Source organism: Lynx rufus, unplaced genomic scaffold (genome assembly GCF_022079265.1).
Source record: "Lynx rufus isolate CCGP_SWC_20201006 ecotype Redwood Valley unplaced genomic scaffold, mLynRuf1.p SCAF_4, whole genome shotgun sequence".
Taxonomy (NCBI): Eukaryota; Metazoa; Chordata; class Mammalia; order Carnivora; family Felidae; genus Lynx; species Lynx rufus.
In genome coordinates, this window is record NW_025814856.1 from 8,296,413 (window position 1) to 8,321,262 (window position 24,850).

A 24,850-nucleotide genomic window follows, 5' to 3' on the forward strand; every position below is an offset into this window, starting at 1 on the left:
CCCACCCAGCCGGCTAGTCCCAGCTGCTCCTCATTCAAACGGATCCTGCAAAAACAGAGGGAAAACCTGGAATGGATTTCTGGTCACCCGTGGCTCAGGGGAGCATGGCTGGAGATCTGGAGTGTTCTCTTTGACCCCAACCATATGTCTGTCCTCTGTCCATGGGAGTGGGAGTTACCTTTGGCCCATCCTCTGTCAAGCAGCATGTCCATTCATAATAACTCCTGCTCCTATGACCTAATATTTATTGAGTGCTTACTATGTGCTAGGCCTCATGCTAAGGTGCCAGGCACCTGAATCATCTCACAGAGTCATCTGTTGGAAGGTCTGCTGGACCTTCTTTGGAAGGTCATTTGCCAAGGTTATAAGGCCATTGGAGTGTTGGAAGGTCATTTGCCAAGGTTATAAGAGGCAAATCTGAGCTTTGAACGCAGGGCTTTCTGCTTTCAGAGATCCTAGAAAGGATCTAGAACATAACTCATTTTCCCCTGGTTAGAGTCCATACCAAAAGGCTTTTGAAACTCTCACCAGAATCTTCCATCTGCAGCCCTACCCAGCCTCCTTTATTCACTTTGGCCTGTGGACACTGAACTGGCTGGAAGGTGGCACTCCTTCTGCCCGATGCTTTCCTGGGAAGAGGGCACAGACTTCTATAACTTTTAATCCCTATAGTGGCTTCCCGAGTGCTTGACAAACAGAACACAACCTTCTTCTGGTCTGGACACATAAAGTTAATAGTTAGCAATTGTTATCATTACCATTATCAAAAAAGACCACTTGGCCATTGTCTGGTTCCCATTGCAAATTTCAGTTTTGAGCGACCCTAACTATCCCACCCCCAACACTGAATCTGTCTGGGAGTGGGGTAGAACCCTTGGGGTGTGGAGTCATTCATTCATTCAACTTTCATGCTTGAACATACCAAGTCCATTCCTGTCTCTGGGCCTTGGCAGTTCCTTCTCCCTGGAATGCTCTCTCCATAGATTCTTCCATGGCTGGCTCTTATTTTTTCAATAACTATCTTAAAAGTCACTTCCCCAGAGCAGCCCTCTCTGACTATTATGTCGTCCTCCTAGCCATTTTGCATCATATCACCTTAATTTTATTCATGACACTTATTACTGTTTAAAATTATCTTGTTTACTTCTGTGTTAATTTGTTTATTGTCTGCTTCCCTTCTTTATATGCTAGTCCCAAAAGGGCAGGAGGTTTTTCCTCATTTGCTGCTGTGTCCCCAGTGCCTAGCACAGGGCCTGGCATACAGCAGGTGCTCAAGAAATATTTTCCACATAGGCTCCTGTTTGATTTGCACACACACACATGGAGGTGCCAACTCAGGAGTCCTACATTGGGCTCTGCTGGTGTCTGGGGTCGGGAGAGAAATCACTCTGGTACCCTCTCCCCCAAAGAGCCCCGCCCTCCGTGCATAACGTAGGTGTGGGTGAGGATGCTGATGAGTAGCTTGTCCCACCCAACTTTTGCCGCTCCAGGGGGTGACAGGGCTTGCAGGCAGCAGCTGCTGGTCCACTCTGACCTCTATCCTTTTGCCCCCTTGCCTTCTAGAAGGATTTGCCTCTGCCCCGGAAAAGCAGCAGGTGAGCCTTGGGGAGAGATGCGCAGGGCCGGCCGCCCCTTTTCGAGTCCGGGTGGGGGCGCCAGGCGCGCGCGCGCGGGCGGGGCCTGGAGCGCTGGTGAGCAGCAGCGCCCCCTCCTGGCGGGCGGCAGCGGCACGGCCCTCCCTTCCCCCGCCCTCCCCTGCCCGCTGCGGCTCCAGCCTCCGCCCCGCGCGCTCGCTCCCCGCGCCGCCGCCGCCACTGCCGCACCTGCCACCATGTCGCCGCCGCCGGGTCATGTCTGACTCCCTCTGGACAGCGCTTTCCAATTTCTCGATGCCCTCCTTCCCTGGCGGCAGTATGTTCCGTCGCACCAAGAGGTAGAACCCCATCCCTCAGACCCTGACCCGGCCCTCCCCACTAAAGCCGCCCCTCCGGCCGCTGCCGCAGGGCGGGGCCCGGGATGCTGCACCCGGTCCAGCTGCGCCAGAGGTGCCCGTGCGGCGCCTTCTGCAGGGGATGGGGCTGAATTGGGGGACAGTGTGGGCCGAGACTGGGGGCACTGTGCGCCGGCGAGGACCGCTGCAGGGGGGAGGAGGCTGCGCCGGTTGTTGGTGGGGGGGGGGTGTTGCGGCGCCTTTGTCTGCTGGCGCTGCGGGCTCCGGCAACCCAGTGGGGGTAGGGGAAGAAGGGGAGGGTGGGGGACTTGGCACCCTCGGAACAATAGCCGCAGCCTGGCCTCCCCCCGCCCCCATGCCGCGTGTTCTTGGCCTCGCTAATGTGCTCAGTCACTGTGGCAGGGGGTGAGGGGAATGGAGGGGCTGGGGGCTCCCTCTTCACAATCTGGGATCCTGAGGGGCAGAAGGAAAGGGGGGGGGCTTTATCATAGCACAAACTACCCCCCACCAAGAACACAGCCTCAGCCGGAAAATAGTGACACAGAGCGTCACGTAGGACATGATGTCACACACATGCACACATTACAGCCCGAGTGGCCCAGATACACCCTGGAGCCATCACGCATACAGTGGCCGTAGGTCAGAGTCATGCCCACCCAGACACACGGGGGCACCCCCAGCGTCACACACAGATGAACAGCCCAACAGGTACAGTGTTGTGTGTGTACATCTAGGAAGATGTCACATGCATGACGATACACACACACGATTATGGCATCCAGGACGCACACAGACACATGTATGGCAATGACATCTATGCACCCAAGAATGTCACAGCACATGATATCACCTAAGCTTATCACATGCGGTGTTACACAGATGCCAGTATAAATGACACAGGGACTCTCGCAGAGACGGAGAGATACACAGTATCACACCGCATCATAGAGAAGACTCATCCAGGGAATGTCACACATGGTGGCAGGCTCACAGGGTATGAAACTCACACACAGTAGATGCCACCCGTGGACACACATGGGGAATGTCACACACATACACAAGGGCAGGGTATCACACAGACTTAGAACGCCTCACAAAGACACAGACACATGTAGCAAAAGTCATGCACGCAGCGCTCTAACACACAATGGCACATCTAGTCACGGGCAAGTGGCATGGCACACTGTTTCACACAGACGCAAAAGGTACAGGTCCTATCACATAAGGTAAACCCAACCCAGTGCTGAACTCACACACTGGGCGCCACACGTGGATACACACAGAGGATGTCACGCACAGCCCCCAAGACAATATACGCTCCTATCATTCCATGACTGACGCCGTGCCCCCCATGGTCACACATGATCCACACAGGTAATTTTGCACGCACGTGCCACACGCACATCCCTTCCCATACGCAGCCCTGCCTAGGCCTCCATCACCTCCTCCTCCGAGCAATCCTCTGGGGGCACCTCCAAGCACACACAGACGGGAGACAGGCGGGGATCTGAGATGGGAAGGTGGCTGGCTGGTTGGGTTCACAAACTCACTGGGCTGCGGCCCGGCCCGGTCCCCTTGCCTCGCCTTCCCCGCAGCTGCCGCACCAGTAACCGGAAAAGCCTCATCCTGACCAGCACTTCGCCCACGCTGCCGCGACCCCACTCCCCACTGCCTGGACACCTGGGTGAGACAGGTGGTGGGTGCGGACCAGACTAGAGGAGGCGTGGCTACGGGGTAGGGGCGTGTCCGTGCCGCACGATTGGGCGGAGACTGAACAGAGGAGGACCCAGATTGGGCAAAGGGCGGGGCCATCTTGTGCGGCAGTGGTCAATCGGCTGAAGGGGCCTTTGTGGGCGGAGGCCCAGGCGGAGCAAGACTGTGAAGAGGCTGGGGTTGAGGGGCGGTACCATACCTGAAGGGCGGGGCCATCTCAGATGTAGACAGAATCGGCCTGAAGGGGGGCTGGGCTGACTCCATAACCAAAACAGTCTAGAGAGGCGGGGCTACAGCTAAGGGGGCGTGGTCCACTCATACGTGGGTGGGACGAGACTAAACAGGGGAAGGGCTGCTGTTGGCAACCCGCTTTGGGGATTGAGCGGCCTGGTGGGATTGCCTCCCATACCAAGCTTTAAGACCCCCCTCTTTCCGCTACAGGTAGCAGTCCCCTGGACAGCCCCCGCAACTTCTCCCCCAACACCCCCGCCCACTTCTCGTTTGCCTCCTCCCGAAGGTGAGTCCCTCTCCCCAGGGCCCTAGAACCCTGGCCGGACCCTCCCCAACCACCGTCTGGGCCGCCATCTGTTCCCCTCCTAATTACACCTGAGGCGGGGCCTGAGGGACCCGCAGAGTGCCCCAGCGTCCCAGCGGGAATAAGCGCCAGGCCTTGGGGGCGGGGCCTATGAGAAGGCGGGGCCAACCGCCTATTCGGAATCAAAGGGGGAGTGGGACTTCCTTTGCCGCGGAGCGAAAGCGCGTGCGCTCTGAGCCCAGGGTCTCAGTCTCCCCAGCCTCTAGCTCCAGGCCGGGCGTTTCCATAGCAACAGGACAGGGAACGGAGATGAAGTGCGCAAGCGCAGACTGCAAGATGCCCATTGAGGGACTTTGGTCTCCAACGTGAGAAAGGGCACCTAGAGCTATTTCTCCAGGGCCCGAGAGGAGCAATCATAGGTTTCCCTACGGGGATCTTTGAGGGTTTCTAGAATGTCACTAATGAATTTTCTTGGGGCCTTTGGCGAAATTGGGGGAGGCAGAGAGATTCCTCCGATGCGTTTTGGAGAAACTTCTGGGAGTCACCAGGATGTTTGGGCGGGATTCTTTTTCTTTGAACTTTATTCATTCTAAAAACGTTGTCTGAACACGTGGTGCGAGCTGGGAACTGAGCATAAGGGGTGAATGACAGTCTTTGTCCTCGGGGTTGAGTTGGGGTGGCCGGCCAGAGAACGCAGATCACTGCAAAGACTGGTGAAGGCTGTCGTGTGGAAGTCACGCAGGACTGTGGGGACAGAGGATGCCTCCCTGGGGTGGCTGCGGAGAGATCCCCTTGGCTGCGGAATTCGGCTGAAGGCATTAGGGAGCCAGAAAAGGGCTCTAAGATTGGAACCTGATCTGGTCGCTTGCATGGTGGGTGGGCTAGGAGGGCCCCGCCCCCCGGAGGGAGGCTAATGCCTGGGAGTGTGTGTCCCTGTCATATGCAATCTTTGTGCTGATGTGGATGTGTGAATGTAGGCTTGTGAGATTGTGGTCGTGTGAGGCGGCCCTGCCCACACATATGCCCACGGGGGCGTGCATCAGCGTGCAAGTGTGAGCGTGTGTGAAGGTATCCCTGTGCATTTGTAAATGTGTGTGAATGCGTGAGAGAGCATGCCCTTCCAAGTACGTTTCCATGTGAGTGTGCAATCTGGTGGGAGTGTGAATGAATGTGTGGCTGCGTGGGAGTTTGAATGTGTGACTGAGTGCGTGAGCGTTCTCGAATGTGTCTGTGCGAACGTGGCAGAGTAGAACGTGTGTGAGGGAGTGTGCGTCTTTGTTTCAGAGTGTGAGTACTCCATCTCTACGTGTACGTGTTCGTGTGTGTGTGCGTGTACGTGTGTGTGTGCAGGCGTGATGGTGTGTTCGTGTAGGGAAGCGTGCGATTGGGGCCCGTGTACTGGTCAGGGGTTGTGTGTGTGTCCGTGTTGAGGAGTCATGCGTGAAGGTGTATGATTGTCAGTGTGTGATCTCAACCACACGAGTCACACTAACACTAGCGGGTGTGGCCGTGGGAGTGACCATATCTGTGTGTGAGTGAGCAGATGTGGGACGATGTGGCAGCGTGTGTATTTGAAAAAGAGGGGCCCTTCTTCTCCGAGAAGGCTCAAGTGGCCTCAGTCTGAGCACTTTATCATGGGGGCAGCTTTGGGGGTTCCTGATCTTTGCTCCAGGTCCCTGGTGCCCGGCTGGAAGACTTCCTCCTTACCTCTGTGGCTCTGAGGGCCTTTCGGAATCGTAGAGCACAGATATACCCCCGGCCCCTACCCTAGTGGTAGCCAGTAGCTTCCCTCACACCCTGAGGACGGGGAGGGGGGAACCAGTGGGGCCTAGCAGCCTCTGAGCATCTTGGCTGGGTTCCAGGGCGGACGGACGCCGTTGGTCTCTGGCTTCACTTCCTTCGTCCGGCTATGGCACCAACACACCCAGTTCCACCGTCTCGGTGAGTCGGCAGGTGGGCGAGTGGGCGGGAGCCCTCACCCAGGCCAGCAGTTGCGCTGGCCTTAATGAGGGTTTTGGGTTTCTCTAGTTTTCCAAGGTATCACCCGTCCATCTATTGGCAAGTTACAGGTCCCCTTGAAAGCCCTGTTCTCCACCCTCAGCCTATCTTCTTGGGGGTCCTGCCTATCCCGACTTATTTTACAGATAATGGTATTAAGGCTCACGGGTCGAACCACTTGCCAAGGGTCTCAGCTGGCCGGGGCCAGCACACTCTTCCCCCAGAGTGCATTTGCTCAACCACCGCAATACCCAAAGTCTCTCTCCACCTGCCCCCCTTTCTGCCTGTGTCTCTGGTCCACTCATCCATCCATTGGTATGATGTTCAGCAGACATTTATCCTGTGACTGGCTGTCATACGGTGGGTGGGCTCTATAAGGTGGGCCAGGATCCAAGGATTCATGCAGCCCTCATGAGGGGAGACAGACCAGTAAGAAGATATTTACAATACAGGGTGTTGGAGCTGTTCTGGGAGTGGCACCAGGTAAGGTGATAACAGGAGGGAGCACCTGACTCAGCTGGGGGGGGGGGAGGGTCAAGGAAGGCTTCCTGGAAGAGGTGGAATTGAAGCCAAGACAAAGGATCAGTAGGAGTTTGGCAGGTGGAGGAAGGAAAGGAGGGGTGTTTCACGAAGAGGACCAGGGAACAGCATGTGCAAACTCCCAAAGGCAACAGAGAACTTGTTGCATTTGAAAGTTGAAAATAACCTCAACAACTGGGGTGGAAGTGGAGGAACGAGGGTGAGGTAGGCAGTGACCCTGGTCATGCTGGGGCTTCTCAGCCAGCGCAGGGTGGTGGATCTTCTTCTAAATGTGATGGGAAGCCATACAAAGGCTTTTTTTTTTTTTTGCTTTATATTAAATTTTACTAAAATTTCAGCCTGAGCTATTTGACATTGTGGTTCTGTAGATCATATGTTATGTGCGTTGAAAAAATTATTTTAATAGATACCGGTGGGATGGGGAGTGAGTGATGTAATGTTTCAAAAGACCCTTCTGCCTGCAGAATCAAGTGGATATCTTTGTGTTTCTCCACTGATATCTGCGGGTCTGTGTTTGCCCGACTGCGTGCTAGACCCTGACTCGGGACCAAGGAGAGCCAAGTCTCTGCCCTCAAGGAGCAGGCAGCAATACAAATTAATAATAAAGATATAGTAAGTCAGGAGATAAATACAGCAAAAAGAAACAAGATAAGGCAGGGATAGGGGGTGAGGGATGTGTGTTCAGATGGGTGAATGTCACCCACAGGGGTGACATTTAAGCAAAGATGTAAAGGAGGAGTGATCTATAGTGATGTGCTCCTGACAGAGGGAGCATAGGCCCCTCAGTGCAAAGGCCCTGAGGCAGGAGTGTGCCTGGCTTGTTCAAGGACCATCCAGGAGGCCTGTGCAGCTGGACCGAGTAACTGATGGGGAGAGTGGGCGGAGGTGATGGCAGGGAGACAGGACCAGATCTTGCAGGATGTTGTGGGTCTTGAGGAGGACTTCAGGGTCCATACTGAGTAAGGTGGGAGCCACAGAGCGTTCTGAACAGCCGAGGGATATGACTTGATTCAGGCTTTAACAGGCTCCCACTGGCCACATCTGTGTGTGTCACAGTTCGCATCCGTGTCTGTCCCTGTCCCCCCTGTCTATCTCCAGGAGTCCCAACCTGGACCCTGGGATCCAAGGATCATAAACCAGGTCCTGATCCCGACCCTGCCCAGTGGCCCGTCAGCCCCAGGAGTCCCAGCCCAGGGTCGCGAGCTGTGGGGGGACTGCGGTGGCTCTGACCCCGGCCCCGCTCCTCCCCCCAGTCTTCCTGCTCCTCCCAGGAGCGCCTGCACCAGCTGCCCTACCAGCCCACCGTGGATGAGCTCCACTTCCTTTCCAAACACTTCGGCAGCACCGAGAGCATCACAGACGAAGATGGTGGCCGCCGCTCTCCTGCAGTGCGGCCCCGCTCGCGGAGCCTCAGGTGGGTAGATAACCTCCCTCCACCCCAAGTTGATGGTCGGGGGGGGGTTGTGTACTGTGAGACCTCTGCCCACGCGATTAAACGGGTTACAGCACGATGGCTGAAGTTTTACGGGGGAGCGGGGGTGGGATCTAACACCTGGCTGCTTTCGGAGGTTGGGGGCTACACAGGATGGGCTTTTCTCCCCGCAGCCCCGGGCGCTCCCCCTCTTCCTACGACAACGAGATCGTGATGATGAACCATGTCTACAAGGAGAGGTTCCCGAAGGTGAGGCGGGGCGGGGGGCGGCCGCGGGGAGGCCCGGGCGGCGGGAGCCCTCGCTCGCCTTAGCTCCGCGCGCCCCCTGGTGGCCGGCGCGCGCAGCGCAGGCTCCCGGCGGCCACAGCCTCCGGGCGCAGCCCCGCGCCGGCACCCCGGCCCTCTGTCCCCCTCGCAGGCCACCGCGCAGATGGAGGAGAAGCTGCGCGACTTCGCCCGTGCCTACGAACCTGACAGCGTGCTGCCGCTGGCCGACGGCGTGCTCAGCTTCATCCACCACCAGATCATCGAGCTGGCCCGGGACTGCCTGACCAAGTCCCGCGACGGCCTCATCACCACCGTGTACTTCTACGAGTTGCAGGAGAACCTGGAGAAGCTGCTGCAGGATGTGAGTGTGTGTGTTTCGGGGGGCGCTGGCTCGGTCAGGCCCGACGCCTTCTTTCACCCCACTTCCGTTCAGAGGGCGCCTACCACGTGCCGGGCGCCGCCGTGGAACTTCAGGGGTGGGAGAGAAAGACGTGGTCCCCAGTGCAAGGACGTGGTGCTCGTCTGGAGTGGTGGGGGAGGCAGGGACTTAACCTCCCTCACCTCCTTCAGGTCTTTACTCAAATATCAGCATCTCAGGTGGCGTCTAGACCCCCTTATTTAAAATGTCAAACCCACGACCCACCGTCTCTTGTCTCTTTAGTTTTCTCCTTAGCACTTAGCCCTTTCCGTCCTCCTGTGTATTTTTCTTTATCTTATTTTTTGTCTCACTTGCTCAAATGTCAGTCCCACGGGTGGATGATGAGGTTGTCTGTTCATTGCTGCGGCCCTGATGCCTGGCACGGTGTCCTGCACACAGTAGGTGATTAATAAATTTTGGTTCCATGGATGAATGAATGAAAGTAAACAAGATGATACCCCCACTTAACTCAATGACAGTGGGTAGCATTTATTAAGCAACTACTGTGTGCTGGGGCAGTGGGAACCCAACAGTGAACAAACTAGAGAAATATCCCTGCCCTCTTGGGGCTGATATTCTAATGTGGAAGGTGAATAGGAAACATGGAAACAGATCAAAGTATTTGGTGATTTCACCTGATGCTTAGGGCTCTGAAGCAAATAGAACAGGGCAATCAGATGGAGTGTCAAGGACTCCCTTGTTAGGTCCAGAAGGCCTCCCCAGAGGAGATGACATTGAAGTTGGGACAAGAATAATGAGGAAGTGACAGTTATGAGAAGTGCTGGGGGGAATGTGTGCCGAGCAGGGTGAACAGCACATGCAAAGGCCCTGAGGTGAGAAGGCAATCTGGGAAATTCTAGGAGCACAGAAGCCAAGTGACTGTACTGTCTTGAGGGAATGACGTTGGATAAGGGCACAAAGACCAGAATACGGGGCTTCGGGCTCCAGGCGCCCACTCTGACCTGAAGGGCAGTACGTTGACTTATGGGATTCATCATCAGAGAGAGCACAGACCAAATGGCCCAGATTCACATCCAGCTCATCACTTACTGTGGAGCCTTTGCCAAGTCACTTAACCTCTCTGTGCCTCAGTCCTTCTGCTATAAAAAGGGAATTTGCTCACTCATTAATTCCACAAATATTTATTAAGCACCTGTTCCAGGCCTCCCACTGGCCTAGAAGCTGGAGAATTCCCTGGAAATAAAACGAACAAAAGTCCCTGCCCTCAGGAAGCTGACATTCTAGTAAGGAGAGTCAGAAGATAAATGAAAAGCATCAGGGCTGGGACTGGGATGAGACAAGTATTTAATCTCCCCCCCCTCAGGATATTAAAGTAATTATTGGAAAAATTGAAAAGTGGGTATATTAAAACTTAACATTATTTCGAGTATTTTATTTATAATCAAACCAGAATTTGTTAGAATTTTACTTTTCTGGTTTTAATCATCAACAATATTTTTATTAAAGCTGTTAATCACTGAGAAAACATGTACAGATTCCCACACACTTCCTCCCTTTTGCTTCAAGCTCCAGTGTGGCTCAGGACAACCCTAATAGATCCTATCCTCCCTTAAATTTTGTTATTTTGCTTATCATGGATTTTTTTTTTTGCATGCTTTTTTCACATACTGCATTAAAATCTTAGTTACCTTCAAGACTGAGATTTTTGGCTTCAGGGTGAGGGCCTCATTGCCTCACCCTGGTCTTGGCCTTGATAGACACGATAGAGAAATTAACATATGGCCTGGTAGAAGGGGATTCATGGGATAGAAGACAGGAAAAGCAGAGTACGGTCATTAATGATGATTGAGGGCACAGCCAGGAGGTGGGGTGCGACTTTAGACACGGATCAGGTAGCCACACAGGGACAGGAGGGGAAAGCATGCCCGGGGTGGAGGGATTCTAACTTGGCCTGGAACATAGGCTGTTTTGAAGATGAACGAGAGAAGGTTTTAGGACAACATTGGCTACCGTCATTGTCATTCTTTTTTACCGTGTGGGCCGAGCCTCAGTTTTCTCACGTGTAAAATGGGACAACAGCAACAGTGTGCACCCACTGGGGTGGGGAGAGGGGCCTGGCTGAAGCCGGGCACCTGTGAAACCTACCCCCACTGTGCCCGCCGCCCCAGGCCTATGAACGCTCAGAGAGCATGGAGGTTGCCTTCGTCACCCAGCTGGTCAAGAAGCTGCTCATCATCATCTCGCGCCCCGCGAGGCTTCTGGAGTGCCTGGTGAGGGGACTGGGCGTGGGGGGGGGGAACGGGTAGGGTTTGGGGGAGGGTTGGAGCCCACCCTGAGCCTGCTGCTGCCCTGCCCCAGGAATTCAACCCCGAGGAGTTCTACCACTTGCTGGAGGCGGCGGAGGGCCACGCCAAGGAAGGCCACCTTGTCAAGACTGACATCCCCCGCTACATCATCCGCCAGCTGGGCCTCACCCGTGACCCCTTTCCAGGTGCTGGCTGGTGGGTGCAGGGGGCTGGGGTGAACCCACCCGGACCCCAGCCTCCGCTCACACTCAGCCCCTTCCTAGACGTGGTGCACCTGGAGGAACAGGACAGCGGTGGTTCCAATACACCGGAGCAGGACGACCTCTCTGAGGTAAGGCCAAGAGGGCCAGCGGTCAGCACTCTGGTTCCGGCAGGACAGGCCAGGGCTCACCTCCTGGCTCTGTGTCCTCAGGCTGGGTGGATCTCTTGGTCCGTGGTCCAAGCCTCAGTTTCCCCATCTGTGAACTGGGTTAATCATCGCCATTCCTCCGTGGGCCTTTTCTCTTTTCATGGTAAAATACACATAATCCAACCATGTACCCATGGTACCTAAAACGTACCATTTTAAGCATTCATTTTATTTTTATTTTATTTTTTTAAATTTTTTTAATGTTTATTTATTTTTGAGACAGAGACAGAGCATGAATGGGGGAGGGGCAGATAGAGAGGGAGACACAGAATCGGAAGCAGGCTCCAGGCTCTGAGCCATCAGCCCAGAGCCCGACTCGGGGCTTGAACTCACGGACCGCGAGATCATGACCCGAGCTGAAGTAGGATGCTTAACTGACTGCGCCACCCAGGCGCCCCTTAAGCATTCATTTTAAAATGAACAATTCAGTGGGTTTTAGTATATTCACAATAAGGTATAACCCTAACCCTAACCCTCACCTCTACCTAGCTCTGGAACATTTTCGTTACCCCCAGAGGAAACCATATACCCATTAAGCAGTTACTTCCCACTCTCCCTGCCCCGCCACCCCCCACCCTCCTGGCAACCTCTGCATTGGGACACTACAGATTTGCCCATTCTGGATATTTCATGTAAATTTCATAGTTGGCCTCAATGTGTATTTCATATATATTTCTGGATATTTCATATAGATTTACTTTCACTCTGTGGCCTTTTGTGCCCGGCACAATGTTTCCAAGGTTTATCCATGTCGTGACATGAATCAGCGCTTGGTTCCTTTTTATGGCTGAGTCGTATTCCATTGGACGGGTCTTCTGCATTTGCTTATCCTTTGTCTCTTGGTGGACATTGGGGTTGTTCCCGTCTTTTGGCTGCTGTCTGAAAGTGAAAGTGCTGCCGTGGACATGTGTGTCTAACCGTTTCAGTCCTTCTGGGTACACAGCCAGGAGCAGAATTGATCCATATGGATCGTGAGGAACCCCGCGTGGGGTTTTGAGTCGGTTGGATGTCTCTGCATTAGCCACTTAACATAGGGAAAACTGCCGTGATCCCACCTCTAAGCCGGCCACGCTTTGACAGATGTTCCTTCTGTGACACTGCCAGCTCTAGTGGCCGCACATGCGCTTTCTCTGGACTCGGCACTGCTCTGTTTGTTTGTTTGTTTGTTTTTGTTTTTTCAAACTGCAGCAAAATCTAGAGATGAGAAGATCTTGACTCACAGTCTGGGTTTGGGCCTTCTTTTGAAAAATTGGAAGTTCTGATAACACCGTGGTGGAGCCAGCTGGCCCTAAGTGGGGGCGCTTGCCCCTAGGATATGGGGCACTTGCCCCCTCAGTCATGCATGGTGCCCCCCCTGCCCGCCCCCCCCCCCCCGCCTGGCCCCTTAAGGCATTTGAATTCGTAACCTTTGTTTCAATTGTGTCTATGAATTCACACACATCACACACGCACATCTTTCCTTTATATATATATTGAACAGAATCTCACTATGCATGCCATTTGTTTAATTTTTTGAATAGGTAATGGAATGACATCACTCAAAACTCTAAAACTCTAAAAAGGTATTTATCTTTAATTGTTGTTTGTAGGATTCTACCTATTTCATTCAATCAAACTTGTCAATTGAGTGATTCAAATCTTCCACGTCCCTATTCTTTTTTGCTTCTTCTTCTTCTTCTTTTTTTTTTTTTTTTGGCCTGGTTAATCTAATCGTTTCTGAGAAATATGTGTTAAATCCTTGTTTTGAGCAATTTCTTCCTGTAATTCTGTCAAGTTTTGGGTCAGATGTTTTTAGACTACGTTCTTAGGAGCATACAAATTTAACATTTTCATGTCACACATTTTTGTGAAATACTTACGGGATAAATCTCTTTGTCCCAAAGAAAAATAAACAATTTTCACAAAAGGTGTACAGAGAAATATCTTACACCCACTCTTGTCCCCCCATTGACCTATATCCCCCCAAATATTAGTATATGTGCTACTGAGCACCCCCTAAATACGATTAGATAGCTCTATTTTGCCAAAAAACTTACAGTACATTTTGCTCCTTGCTTTTTTCCCCCCACTTAATAAAATACTGAATCAGTGTACTGAGCGATTCCTTTCTGTTTAACAGTGGCACAGTATTCCTTTACGCAGATGCCTCTCATGTGTTTATTTAACCGGTTTCCTAAAGATGAACATATGGGTTGTTTCCAATCTTGCAATGAGCGAGGTGATACATATGTAATTTTTCACATGCATATCTGTAGCAATAATTCGAAAATGAAATTACTGGATCAAAGGGAACATGCACTTATACTTCTTTTTATAGGCCAGAGTACCTTGCAGGGAGGTTGTACCATTTTACACACCCGATAGGAAGGCGTAAAAGTACCTGTTCCAACACAGCTTCACCCAGAGGGTGTCAGCTTTTTGCATCCTTTTGGCCAGTCTGCTAGGTGAAAAACTGTATCTTGGGGGAGTTTTGATTTGCTCTTCGGCCACTATATGTGAGGTTCAGCATCTTTTCATATGGTTAAGAGCTCTAATTGTAGTTCACATATCTTGTCTGTATTTTCTCTTCCATTGGTGGGCTTTTTGTTATTGATTTCTGGTAGCTTTTTGTATATGAAAGTGATTATTTCGTAGGCTTCTTTCCTAGTGGAAAAAAGTTAGGAATATAGCTTCAGAGTCAGTATCAGGTTCCAGTCCTGACTTTGTTACTCCTTCACTGTGGCACTTGACGAAGGATCCGTCCACACCCTCCCTGTGCCGCAGATTCCTCACGTGTAAAATGGGACGATAAGAGTTCTAGTCTTATGATGATGGCGGTGGTGGTCTCCCTTTTTCCCCTGCAGGGCCGCAGCGCCACCACCAAGGCTAAGAAACCACCCGGAGAGAATGACTTCGAGACCATCAAGCTCATAAGCAATGGTGCCTACGGGTGAGCCACCCGGGGCTCTGGCGGGGGGAGGGTGGCGGAGGCCGGGTGTCTCGGAGGTGATGGCCGGTCCTCGCTCTCTCCCCCTGCAGCGCTGTCTACCTGGTGCGGCACCGAGAGACGAGGCAGCGCTTCGCGATGAAGAAGATAAACAAACAGAACCTGATCTTGCGCAACCAGATCCAGCAGGCCTTTGTGGAGCGGGATATACTCACCTTCGCCGAGAACCCCTTTGTGGTCGGCATGTTCTGCTCCTTTGAGACCCGGCGCCACCTCTGCATGGTCATGGAATACGTGGAAGGTGTGGCTGCCCGTGGGACTGCAGGGAAGATGGGGGGATGCACGCTGGTCACAGTTGCTCAGTGGCCTGTCTGAGCCTCAGTTACCTAACTGCCTATCCACTTGTATGTTTATCCACCTATTTATCTATCCAGTCATTGATTACCCATCTCATCTGTTTATATCTAGCCGCATATTGGTTTCTCTATCTATCTGCTTTGGTTTCACTCAGTATAAGTACATCCATCCAATTACCCATCCACCACCCACCCATCCATCATCCATCTGTCTATCCATCCATCCATCCGTCCATCCATCCATCCATCCATCCGTCCATCCCATTCATACACCCATTTGATTATCCCTCTGTTTGCCCATCCATCCATCTGTTAGCCATTACATCTATTCTAAAAGATTATTAGAGCTCATGTTTTAGAGAATATTAGGTTTACAGAAAAACTGACTGGAAAGTACATCGAGTTCCCACATAACCCCCTTTCCTCCCAGTTTCCTCTACGATTTACCCGCTGTCTTCCTGTGGCGCATTTGTTACAATTGAACCAACGAGGATAGGTGATTATTAACTGAAGTCTCTAGTTTATACTAGGGTTCGCTCTTGGCCTTGCACATCTATTTTCATGTATCCGTCTTTTTTTTTTTTTTAATTTTTTTTTCAACGTTTATTTTTATTTTTGGGACAGAGAGAGAGCATGAACGGGGGAGGGGCAGAGAGAGAGGGAGACACAGAATCGGAAACAGGCTCCAGGCTCCGAGCCATCAGCCCAGAGCCTGACGCAGGGCTCGAACTCACGGACCGCGAGATCGTGACCTGGCTGATGTCGGACACTTAACCGACTGCGCCACCCAGGCGCCCCTGTATCCGTCTTTTTATACATCGAGCCATTCACTCACCCATCCATTTATTCACCCACCATTATTCGACACTCATTTATCCACCGATATTTATGCACCTATTTCATTGTCCATCCATCCATTTGCTATCCATATTTTTATCGATCCATCCACAACTGTATTCTAGCAGCCACCTTATCCTACCTGGCTCTCTCCTTCTGTTCTTCCACAATTTATCCATCCATGTATCCACCCATCTGTTTACTCTCTGTCCATCCAGCCACCAGTGTATTTTTTCACCTGCTTATCCACCCATCCATGCTTATATTCACCCAAATATTAATTCATCCATTGCCCGAAACACACATCCTGTGGTTATTAGGACACGCAGGGTCTCTATGCTGCCCCCCAAGCCTTAGTCAACCATCCATTCACCCAACAGATGTCCCCTCTTCGTTTTCCTCATGCCACATGCTGCACTAGGCGCTGGTGGCAGTTGGGACCCAGACAGGCACACCTCTCCCCCCATGAAGGTTACATTTTGGTCTGTGCAGACAGACAATAAACAAGCAAAACAAGACAGAGGAGGCCAGGTGATTTCATACAGCGAGGATGGCATCAGGGACCATAAGGCTCAAAGAGGCAGGGGCCTGGAAGAGGAAACCCAAGCACAAAGTCTCTTAAGTGAGAAGGTGTCTGGATTTGGAGGAGCGGTGAGAGGCCAGGGAAGCTAGAGCCAAGTGAGCGAAGCCACGGGGAGAGGGGCGGGGCGGGGCGGGGGAGATCGACAGGTGACGGGGCCGGGCATGCAGGGCCTTGCAGAGCCCCCAATGGCATTGGATTTCATTCCAGGTGCAACAGACATTAGCCGTGAGGTCTTAAACAGAGTGGATGTGATCCGATTTATGTTTTAAAATATCCATTCAGCTGCTGCAGTGAGGGCAGAGGCAAGGAGACCAAGAGGGAGGTGACCGCACAAGTTTAAGGTCCTGCGGCCCCTGAGTGTGGCCCGGCCCCAAAGTCTCATTTGGAAGTCATTCCACTTGGTTCTCAGCATCAGTGTGTGTCAGGATTCCCTGAGGTTGTGGCCAAATGCAGATTCCTGGGCCCCACCCTCAGGGAGTCTGATTTGTCAGTTTCTGACACCCAGCTAAACCTGGCTCAAGCTGGAAGGAAGGAACGAAGGAAGGAAGGAAGGAAGGAAGGAAGGAACAAAGGAAGGAAGGGAGGGAGGGAGGAAGTTGTTGACTTGTGATTAAAAAAAAATCATGGCACCTTCAGGAATGGCTGTATCTGGGTGCTCAAACTATGTCATCAGGAATCTCTTCGTCTCTTGACCCTGTTCTTCCACGTGTAGACTTCCCTCTAGACAGGCTCTGATGTAGCAGAGTTGCTATCCAGCCGATCCCAGTTTACGTTCTATGAGATCAGCAATCTTTGTGAAAATAGAAGGGGAAGTCAGTCGGGGACTGACTCACTGAAGCAACTTGGGTTACATGCTGGTCTGGCTGCTGCGCCTGGAAGAAACCCCAGCCTTTGTAACAGGGAGCAGGAACGGATCTTAGGAGACCAAAATACGAATGCTGTTTACAGTAAATCTGGTGGGGGCCAGGAATCTACATTTTAAGGCCCCAGACCATCAAGATTCAGACTCCAGGAGATCAAGAGCCATATGCTTCCAGATTCAGTCAATAAGCAGGCAGACTTGGGGTGCCTGGCTGGCTCAGTTGGAAGAGTATGTGACCTTTGATCTTGGAGTCATGAGTTCGAGCCCCATCCATGTTGGGTGTAGAAATTACTGAAAAATAAAATCTTAGAAAAAAAAAAAACAACAGTCAGGCTTTTGTACTGGCCAGATCTATCCTCCACCGTCGACTCCTTGCGCGACCCAACCTCTCTCTGAGTCTCAGTCCCCTCCCCTGTGAAATCAGCTGATCATATTAACTTTGGAGGATGGCTAAGAGGAGGAGAGAAGCCTGGTAGAGGGCACTCCCCCTGTGATCCGGGGAGAGGGAGGCCCCTCTCTGAGCCTCAGTCCTCCTTAGCTGTGAAATGGGAGCCTTGTGAGGTGAGGACTTGATGTTACGGTGCTTGTTGAGGGCTCAGCTCTAGGCTGAGGGTGCCTCGCTCTTCACACGGGCCAACTCCTTCCCCCACAGGGGGGGACTGCGCCACCCTGCTGAAGAACATCGGGGCGCTGCCTGTGGAGATGGCGCGCATGTACTTTGCCGAGACGGTGCTGGCTCTGGAGTATTTGCACAACTACGGCATCGTTCACCGCGACCTCAAGCCTGACAAGTGAGCCTTGGCCCTTCCCATCACTTCCTCCCTGCTGGTCGGGAAGCCGCGGCATGGGAGGGCCAGGAGTGGACTTGGGCCTCATTTCTGAGACCCTCCCCTCCCCCCACCCATTGCAGCCTACTCATCACCTCTATGGGGCACATCAAGCTCACGGATTTTGGCCTCTCCAAGATGGGGCTTATGAGCCTCACCACCAACCTGTATGAAGGCCACATTGAGAAGGACGCCCGGGAGTTCCTGGACAAACAGGTGTGTGTGCGGGCATGGGGGTCACCGTGGGTGGAGTGACCCGACAGAACCGCGGGGCCCAGGGCCTGGTGGGGGGCTCGGATCTCCCTCGAGGCCCCTCCTGCGGCCAGGGCGCAGGCTGACGGCCTGCCCCCAGGTGTGTGGGACCCCAGAGTACATCGCACCCGAGGTCATCCTGCGCCAGGGCTATGGCAAGCCGGTGGACTGGTGGGCCATGGGCATCATTCTCTATGAGTTCCTGGTGGGCTGCGTACCCTTCTTTGGAGACACGCCCGAAGAACTCTTCGGACAGGTCATCAGCGGTGCGTGCCTCCGTGGTGGGCAGGTGGGGGCGCGGGGTCATGGGCCAGCCCAAGGCCTCGTAGACTCCAAAAAGTGACCCCCAGGCCCGCCTTTTCTGCAGATGACATCCTGTGGCCAGAGGGGGACGAGGCCCTGCCCTCGGATGCCCAGCTCCTGATATCCAGCCTCCTGCAGACCAACCCCCTGGTCCGGCTCGGGGCAGGTGAGGAGTCTGCTTTTCAGAGAAACTGAGGGCGGGGGGCCGCTGTCAGAGAGCAGGACTCCCAGGGCCAAGGTCTGGGGCTGTCTGCTGGGCTGGCCTTCAGCCCCTCCGGGACCCCCTCCCCTCCCCACTCCACCTGCTCCCTCCCCAGGTGGTGCCTTTGAGGTGAAGCAGCACAGTTTCTTTCGAGACCTGGACTGGACAGGACTGCTGAGGCAGAAGGCCGAGTTCATCCCGCACCTGGAGTCCGAGGATGACACCAGCTACTTCGACAGTGAGCAGGGACAGGGGGCGGGATCCGGTGAGGTGAGAGAGCCTGGGCAGGGACCCCAGCTGGCTGGAGGACCTCCCAGACGAGAGGGCTGAGGTTGTGGTGGGGGTGTGCATTGCTGGGAGGCTTGGCCTGGCGTAGAGGTGGGGCTCAGCCTGAGAAGAGGGTAAGAAAAGAGGCCGGGGTAGGGATGGGTCCTGGAGTGGGAGGAGTTCTCAAGCTGGGCCTGCTCCGGGACCGGTCCAGTGGGGGGTGCTAGGACCCAGAATGAGGTAGGGCCCGGGGTTGAAGGTGGGATCTGGAGGTGTGGCTTCTCTGGAGCCTCTGAGAGTGGGGCTGGGCCCCAGCTTGGGGGAGGGGCCTGAGTCCGACCGGGGAGTGGGGCAGAGGCCTGCAGGCCTGTTCCGGCGGGGTGTGGGGGTTGTGTCTGATCTGAGGAGTGGACCCTTGCCTGCGGTTATGGCCCACCCCCCAATCCTCAGCCCGCTCAGACAGGTATCATCACGTGAATTCCTATGATGAGGACGACACCACAGAAGAGGAGCCCGTGGAAATACGCCAGTTCTCCTCTTGCTCGCCGCGCTTCAGCAAGGTGGGCCGAGGCTGGGCTAGGGGTGGGTGAGACCCGGGGGGCCGGGGCCAATGGTGGTGGGGACCCAGGTCTCGAGCCGGGGAAGCCACTGAGGGGGTAAGAGATCCGGGAGCGATAAGGCTTTCGGGGGCGGCAGCACGGGGGTCTTGGGACTGCCCCGTGGCCTCCAGTGGAATCTAACGGGAACCCGGACAGTCGTAGAAAGGAAGCCCACGGTGGGGCTGGGTTAGTTCTGAATGGGGCGGGGTCAGGACCTGGGGCCTGGGAGGATGCGCAGTGGGGGCGGGGGCAAGGCTGGGCAAGAAGATCTCGCCTGGGGAAAGAGCGGAAGGGGGTGCAGGCCTCGCCTGGACGAGAGTAGACATAATTGTGTGAAGCCTAGGAAGGTGGGGCAAGAACAGATTCTTGAGGGCACGGGCGGGTCAGGGCCTAACCGTGGAGCGGGGCCTGAATTGAGTTGTAGGTGGCCGGGGTACTTCCCAGAACTGAGCGGAGCCCGGCCGTGGGCAGGTGCAGCGTAGTTTGGGCGGGTCCGGCAGCGGGAAGCGCATTGGTCCGAGAGCGAAGGCGGGACCTGGGGCCGGACCTGCCTCCCGCCACCCAGCGTCTGCCCTTGCAGGTGTATAGCAGTATGGAGCAACTGTCGCAGCACGAGCCCAAGACCCCCGTGGCGGCAGCGGGGCCCGGCAAGCGGGAGCCCAGCGCTAAGGGCCCAGAGGACAAGGCGGCCGGCAAGCGGGAGGGCCTGGGAGGCCTGACCCTGCGCGAGAAGACCTGGAGAGGGGGCTCCCCGGAGATGTGAGCAGGGACCGGAACGGGGTTGGGGACGGGGCCCAAAGGGGCGTGTCTCCTCTGACACCCCCCCCCACCCCCACCCCTTCCAGCAGCAAGCGTTTCTCGGCTTCTGAGGCCAGCTTCCTAGAAGGGGAGGCCAGTCCCCCGCTGGGCGCGCGCCGCCGTTTCTCTGCACTGTTAGAGCCCAGCCGCTTCAGCGCCCCTCAAGAGGACGAGGATGAGGCCCGGATGCGCAGGCCTCCCCGGCCCAGCTCCGACCCCCCAGGCTCGCTGGATGCACGAGCCGCCAAAGAGGCGGTTCAAGGGGACGGCACCCCCAGCGCTGGGGACCCCGAGGCCAGTGAGTGTCCCCTTCGCCGCCTTCCCCAGTTCCCCAGTGACCATATATTGAGCATTCAGTGAGCGTGGTGCTGTTTATACAAGATCTCACCCACTCTTCACACTCCAGCCTGGGATTCTCATCAACATGGGGAACACCTCGTGTTCCATTCTCAGTCCACAAATGTATTTGAGCACTTCTGTGTATCAGGAGCTGTGCTAAATGGGTATGTCACCTGCTTTCATGAAACTCACAAGTAAGAGAGAGAAGTGGGAAGAGCATTCCAGGCAGAGGGAACAGCTCGCAGAAGTCCGGGGCCTTGGACTGGCCCCTAACCCACTTGTTCTGTTGCAGCTGACCGCCCACGCCCAGGTGACCTCTGCCCACCCTCGAAGGATGGGGACTCATCAGGCCCTAGGGCCACCAATGACCTGGTTCTGCGCCGGGCGCGGCACCAGCAGCTGTCAGGAGACCCCGCAGTAGAGAAGAGGCCTTCTCGAACTGGGGGCAAAGTCATCAAGTCAGCTTCGGCCACTGCTTTGTCCGTCATGATTCCTGCAGGTGACCTTGGGTTCCACATAGCAGGGGAGGGGCTGTCTCCATTTGTGCCAGGATAGGCCGATGAAAACACTGTATTTTCCCTGTCCACAATGATTGGCTCTGGGATGGACCAATGAGAACCCCGGGACTTTGACTTGGGAGGAAGGAGGAGCAGATACAGGGAGAGATGTGTCTTGAGTCGGCCCCAATCTCTGACCATGGCTCTGTGTCTGCAGTGGACCCCCATGGAAGCTCACCCCTGGCCAGCCCCATGTCCCCACGATCTCTCTCCTCTAACCCATCCTCACGGGACTCCTCACCCAGCCGGGACTACTCACCGGCTGTCAGTGGGCTCCGCTCCCCCATCACCATCCAACGCTCTGGCAAGAAGTACGGCTTCACGCTGCGTGCCATTCGCGTCTACATGGGTGACTCAGATGTCTACAGTGTTCATCACATCGTCTGGGTGAGCGCTCGTGCTTGGAGTCTATGTCCCAAGATGAGGGGTGGGTGGGTGGAGAGAAGTCCCCCCCACCCCGGGGATGAGGGACTGCTCAAACTGTAGACGAGGATTGTTGCGCACGCAGAGCTAGGTGTCTGGGGCAAGAAGCTCAGGGAGCTTTCTTTGTTACCAATCCTGTGACCCTACCCCTACGGGGTGTCCTGTCCCCAGCACGTGGAAGAGGGGGGCCCAGCCCAGGAAGCAGGGCTTTGTGCTGGTGACCTCATCACCCACGTGAACGGAGAGCCTGTGCACGGCATGGTGCATCCTGAGGTCGTCGAGCTGATCCTTAAGGTGAGTGCAAGGGAGGGAGCACCCTGCCCGGAGGGTGGGGGAAGGGTGAAGAGATCTTGGGGAACTGGAGCTGCTTGAGCAGCCTCCAGCAGAGCACTTCCCCCTTTCTGACCCCCAGAGTGGCAATAAGGTAGCAGTGACTACAACACCCTTCGAAAATACCTCCATTCGCATTGGCCCTGCCCGGCGCAGCAGCTACAAAGCCAAAATGGCTAGGAGGAACAAGCGGCCCTCTGCCAAGGAGGGCCAGGAGAGGTGAGTGGGGCCAAGTGCAGTGGGCAGGTCTCTAAACAGCGGGCCGAGGAAACCCGCGCGCGCGTGTGTGTGTGTGTGTGTGTGTGCAGTGGGCGGGGCTAAGGTGGGAGGTGGTGGGGACCTGAGGAGGGAAGTGGCCAGGAAAAGTGGCCGGTCGAGGCCATGCGGCAAAAACAAGAGGACAGAGAAAGAAGAGCTGGGCAAGTGGCAGAAGCCAGGGAAGGAAGCTGTGCCAGGTTTCCGGGTTGGGAAGAAAACCTTGTGGGGGCGTCTTGGAAGGTGGGCAGCGCCAGCACTTGTCAACTAAAGAGGAGACCATCTAGGGGATGGTCCTGACCTGTTGGATATATTTAGACGGCTGGGAGGGCTGTTAGAAGGGATTTCTAGGTGAAATGAGCACGCTAGGCAAGACTGGGCCAAGGGAGGTAATTTCTTCCTTTCTAGGTAGGAGGAGCTAGGAGAGGTGGGCGGGGCCGGGAGAATGTCGTGTTTCGATCAGTGAGTTTGTCCTGGACGCGTCGTTGAGGGGGGATTCGAGTGAGGAGCTAAACAAAATTGGGTCAGGAGAATTTCTCCCAGCCCTGTTAGGTGGACTGTAGCTGGAGACAGAGGAGCTAGAGAGGTGGGCGGGCCAGAAAAAAGTTGGGGTTTTTTTGTTTGTTGTTTTTTTTAAAGTTGGTCTTGAGGAGCGTTTTCCTCGCTTGGGGTGGGGGCGTCCAGGAAGGAATGGGTGGAGCCTGAGGCGGGAGGAGCCTAATGGGACCCGCGGCCAGGAAAGTTCTTTTGGTTCTGATTGGTGGGTTGCAGCTGGGAAGGGAGGGGCCAGGAAGGGTGGGCGGTCGTGCGGCCCTGAAGTGGGAGAAGCCGGGAGTCCCGGAATTTGGTGAAGGGTAGGTGGCCCCCTCTTTGTCCCCCAGCAAGAAGCGCAGCTCCCTCTTCCGCAAGATCACAAAGCAGTCAAACCTGCTGCACACTAGCCGCTCGCTGTCGTCGCTGAATCGGTCGCTCTCGTCCAGCGACAGCCTCCCGGGCTCGCCCACGCACGGGCTGCCTGCACGCTCGCCTACCCACAGCTACCGCTCCACGCCCGACTCCGCCTACCTAGGTACGCTCTGCGCCTGCGCGCGGCGGGCCAGGCGGCGAAGGGTGGCGGGGCTGTGCCCTGGCGGTTCCCTCCGCGCGCTCCAGCCCCTCTCGCCCGTCCGCAGGCGCCTCCTCCCAGAGCAGCTCGCCGGCCTCGAGCACGCCCAACTCGCCAGCGTCGTCGGCGTCGCACCACATCCGACCCAGCACGCTGCACGGCCTGTCGCCGAAATTGCACCGCCAGTACCGCTCTGCGCGCTGCAAGTCGGCTGGCAACATCCCGCTGTCGCCGCTGGCGCACACGCCGTCCCCGACACAGGCGTCGCCGCCGCCGCTGCCAGGCCACACGGTGGGCAGCTCGCACACGACGCAGAGCTTCCCTGCGAAGCTGCACTCGTCGCCGCCGGTGGTGCGCCCGCGCCCCAAGAGTGCAGAGCCCCCGCGCTCGCCTCTCCTCAAACGCGTGCAGTCGGCGGAGAAGCTGGGAGCCTCGCTGGGCGCGGACAAGAAGGGCGCACTGCGCAAACACAGCCTAGAGGTCGGCCACCCGGATTTCCGCAAGGACTTTCACGGCGAGCTGGCGCTACATAGCCTCGCTGAATCTGACGGCGAGACGCCCCCCGTCGAGGGTCCTGGCGCACCCCGGCAGGTCGCCGTTCGTCGCCTGGGCCGCCAAGAGTCGCCCCTGAGCTTGGGCGCGGACCCGCTGCTGCCCGAGGGCGCCCCGAGGCCGCCGGCGTCCAGTAAGGAGAAGGAGTCCCCCGGGGGTGCCGAGGCCTGCACCCCACCCCGTGCGACAACTCCCGGGGGCCGGACCCTGGAGCGGGATGCCAGCGGCACACGGCACCAGAGCGTGCAGACAGAGGATGGAGCGGGTGGGGTGGCCAGGGCTGTGGCAAAGGCCGCGCTGAGCCCGGTGCAGGAACATGAGACCGGCAGGCGCAGCAGTTCGGGTGAGGCGGGCACACCCCCGGTGCCAATTGTCGTAGAGCCTGTGCGTCCCGGGGCCAAGGCCGGGACGCCCCAGCCTCCTGGTGCAGACTCCAAGGGGTTGCAGGAATCCACGTCCCTGGCACCTCCGGCACCTGAGGTCCCCCGGGGTCGGGAGTGCTGGGTGCTGGAGGTGGTGGAGGAGCGGACCACGCTGAGCGGGCCTCGCTCCAAGCCCACCTCCCCCAAACTCTCCCCAGATCCCCAGGCCCCCTCCCTAGCCTCCACAAAGAATGGGTCCAGCAGTGCAGGGCCCCCAGCTCCACCCGCTTCCCTCTCGGCCCCAGCCACCAAGCCTGAGGCGGGGCTGACCTCCCGGTGCCCTGCTGACGCTATGCCCCCAGCAGGCCTGACCAAAAAAGGTGCGCCCTGCCCCACGCCCCCAGGCCCGTAGCCCAGGGGGCCGCTGGCTCTGCTCTGTACAGCCACCTGTATACATATGTACACATATAAATAAAGTGTGTCTGTGCTGTGTGAGCTTTCTGGGGCTCACCCCACCTCCCCTGGCGGGGCAAGACATCGGGTTTTAGCCCCCTTGCCTGTGTGCGTCTTGAGGGACGGAATTCC

The 24,850-nt window shown here is 55.7% G+C and overlaps 1 protein-coding gene across 1 annotated transcript; it reads left to right on the forward strand.

The window, feature by feature from the left end:
• Nucleotides 1-1,850: 1,850 nt before the first annotated feature.
• On the forward strand, nt 1,851-24,715 carry MAST1 (microtubule associated serine/threonine kinase 1). The gene is made up of 26 exons (XM_047095544.1): nt 1,851-1,933; nt 3,547-3,635; nt 4,106-4,181; nt 6,062-6,140; nt 7,991-8,151; nt 8,343-8,418; nt 8,588-8,797; nt 10,984-11,085; nt 11,174-11,306; nt 11,385-11,452; nt 14,374-14,459; nt 14,549-14,757; nt 17,747-17,885; nt 18,005-18,137; nt 18,274-18,439; nt 18,541-18,642; nt 18,794-18,916; nt 19,396-19,505; nt 20,125-20,303; nt 20,393-20,640; nt 20,974-21,180; nt 21,396-21,625; nt 21,833-21,955; nt 22,074-22,210; nt 23,128-23,315; nt 23,419-24,715. Exons 1-26 carry the CDS (start codon nt 1,851-1,853, stop codon nt 24,675-24,677), a joined length of 4,716 nt encoding a protein of 1,571 aa, XP_046951500.1. The 3' UTR covers nt 24,678-24,715.
• Nucleotides 24,716-24,850: the final 135 nt, after the last annotated feature.

Bases quoted from the DNA above. Each gene is read 5' to 3' on its own strand.
- MAST1 (XM_047095544.1), top strand. From the start codon at position 1,851: ATGTCTGACTCCCTCTGGACAGCGCTTTCCAATTTCTCGATGCCCTCC. The intron at 20,641-20,973 runs GTGAGTGTCCCC...GTTCTGTTGCAG, and splicing joins CGCTGGGGACCCCGAGGCCA to CTGACCGCCCACGCCCAGGT. The intron at 22,211-23,127 runs GTGAGTGGGGCC...TTTGTCCCCCAG, and splicing joins GCCAAGGAGGGCCAGGAGAG to CAAGAAGCGCAGCTCCCTCT.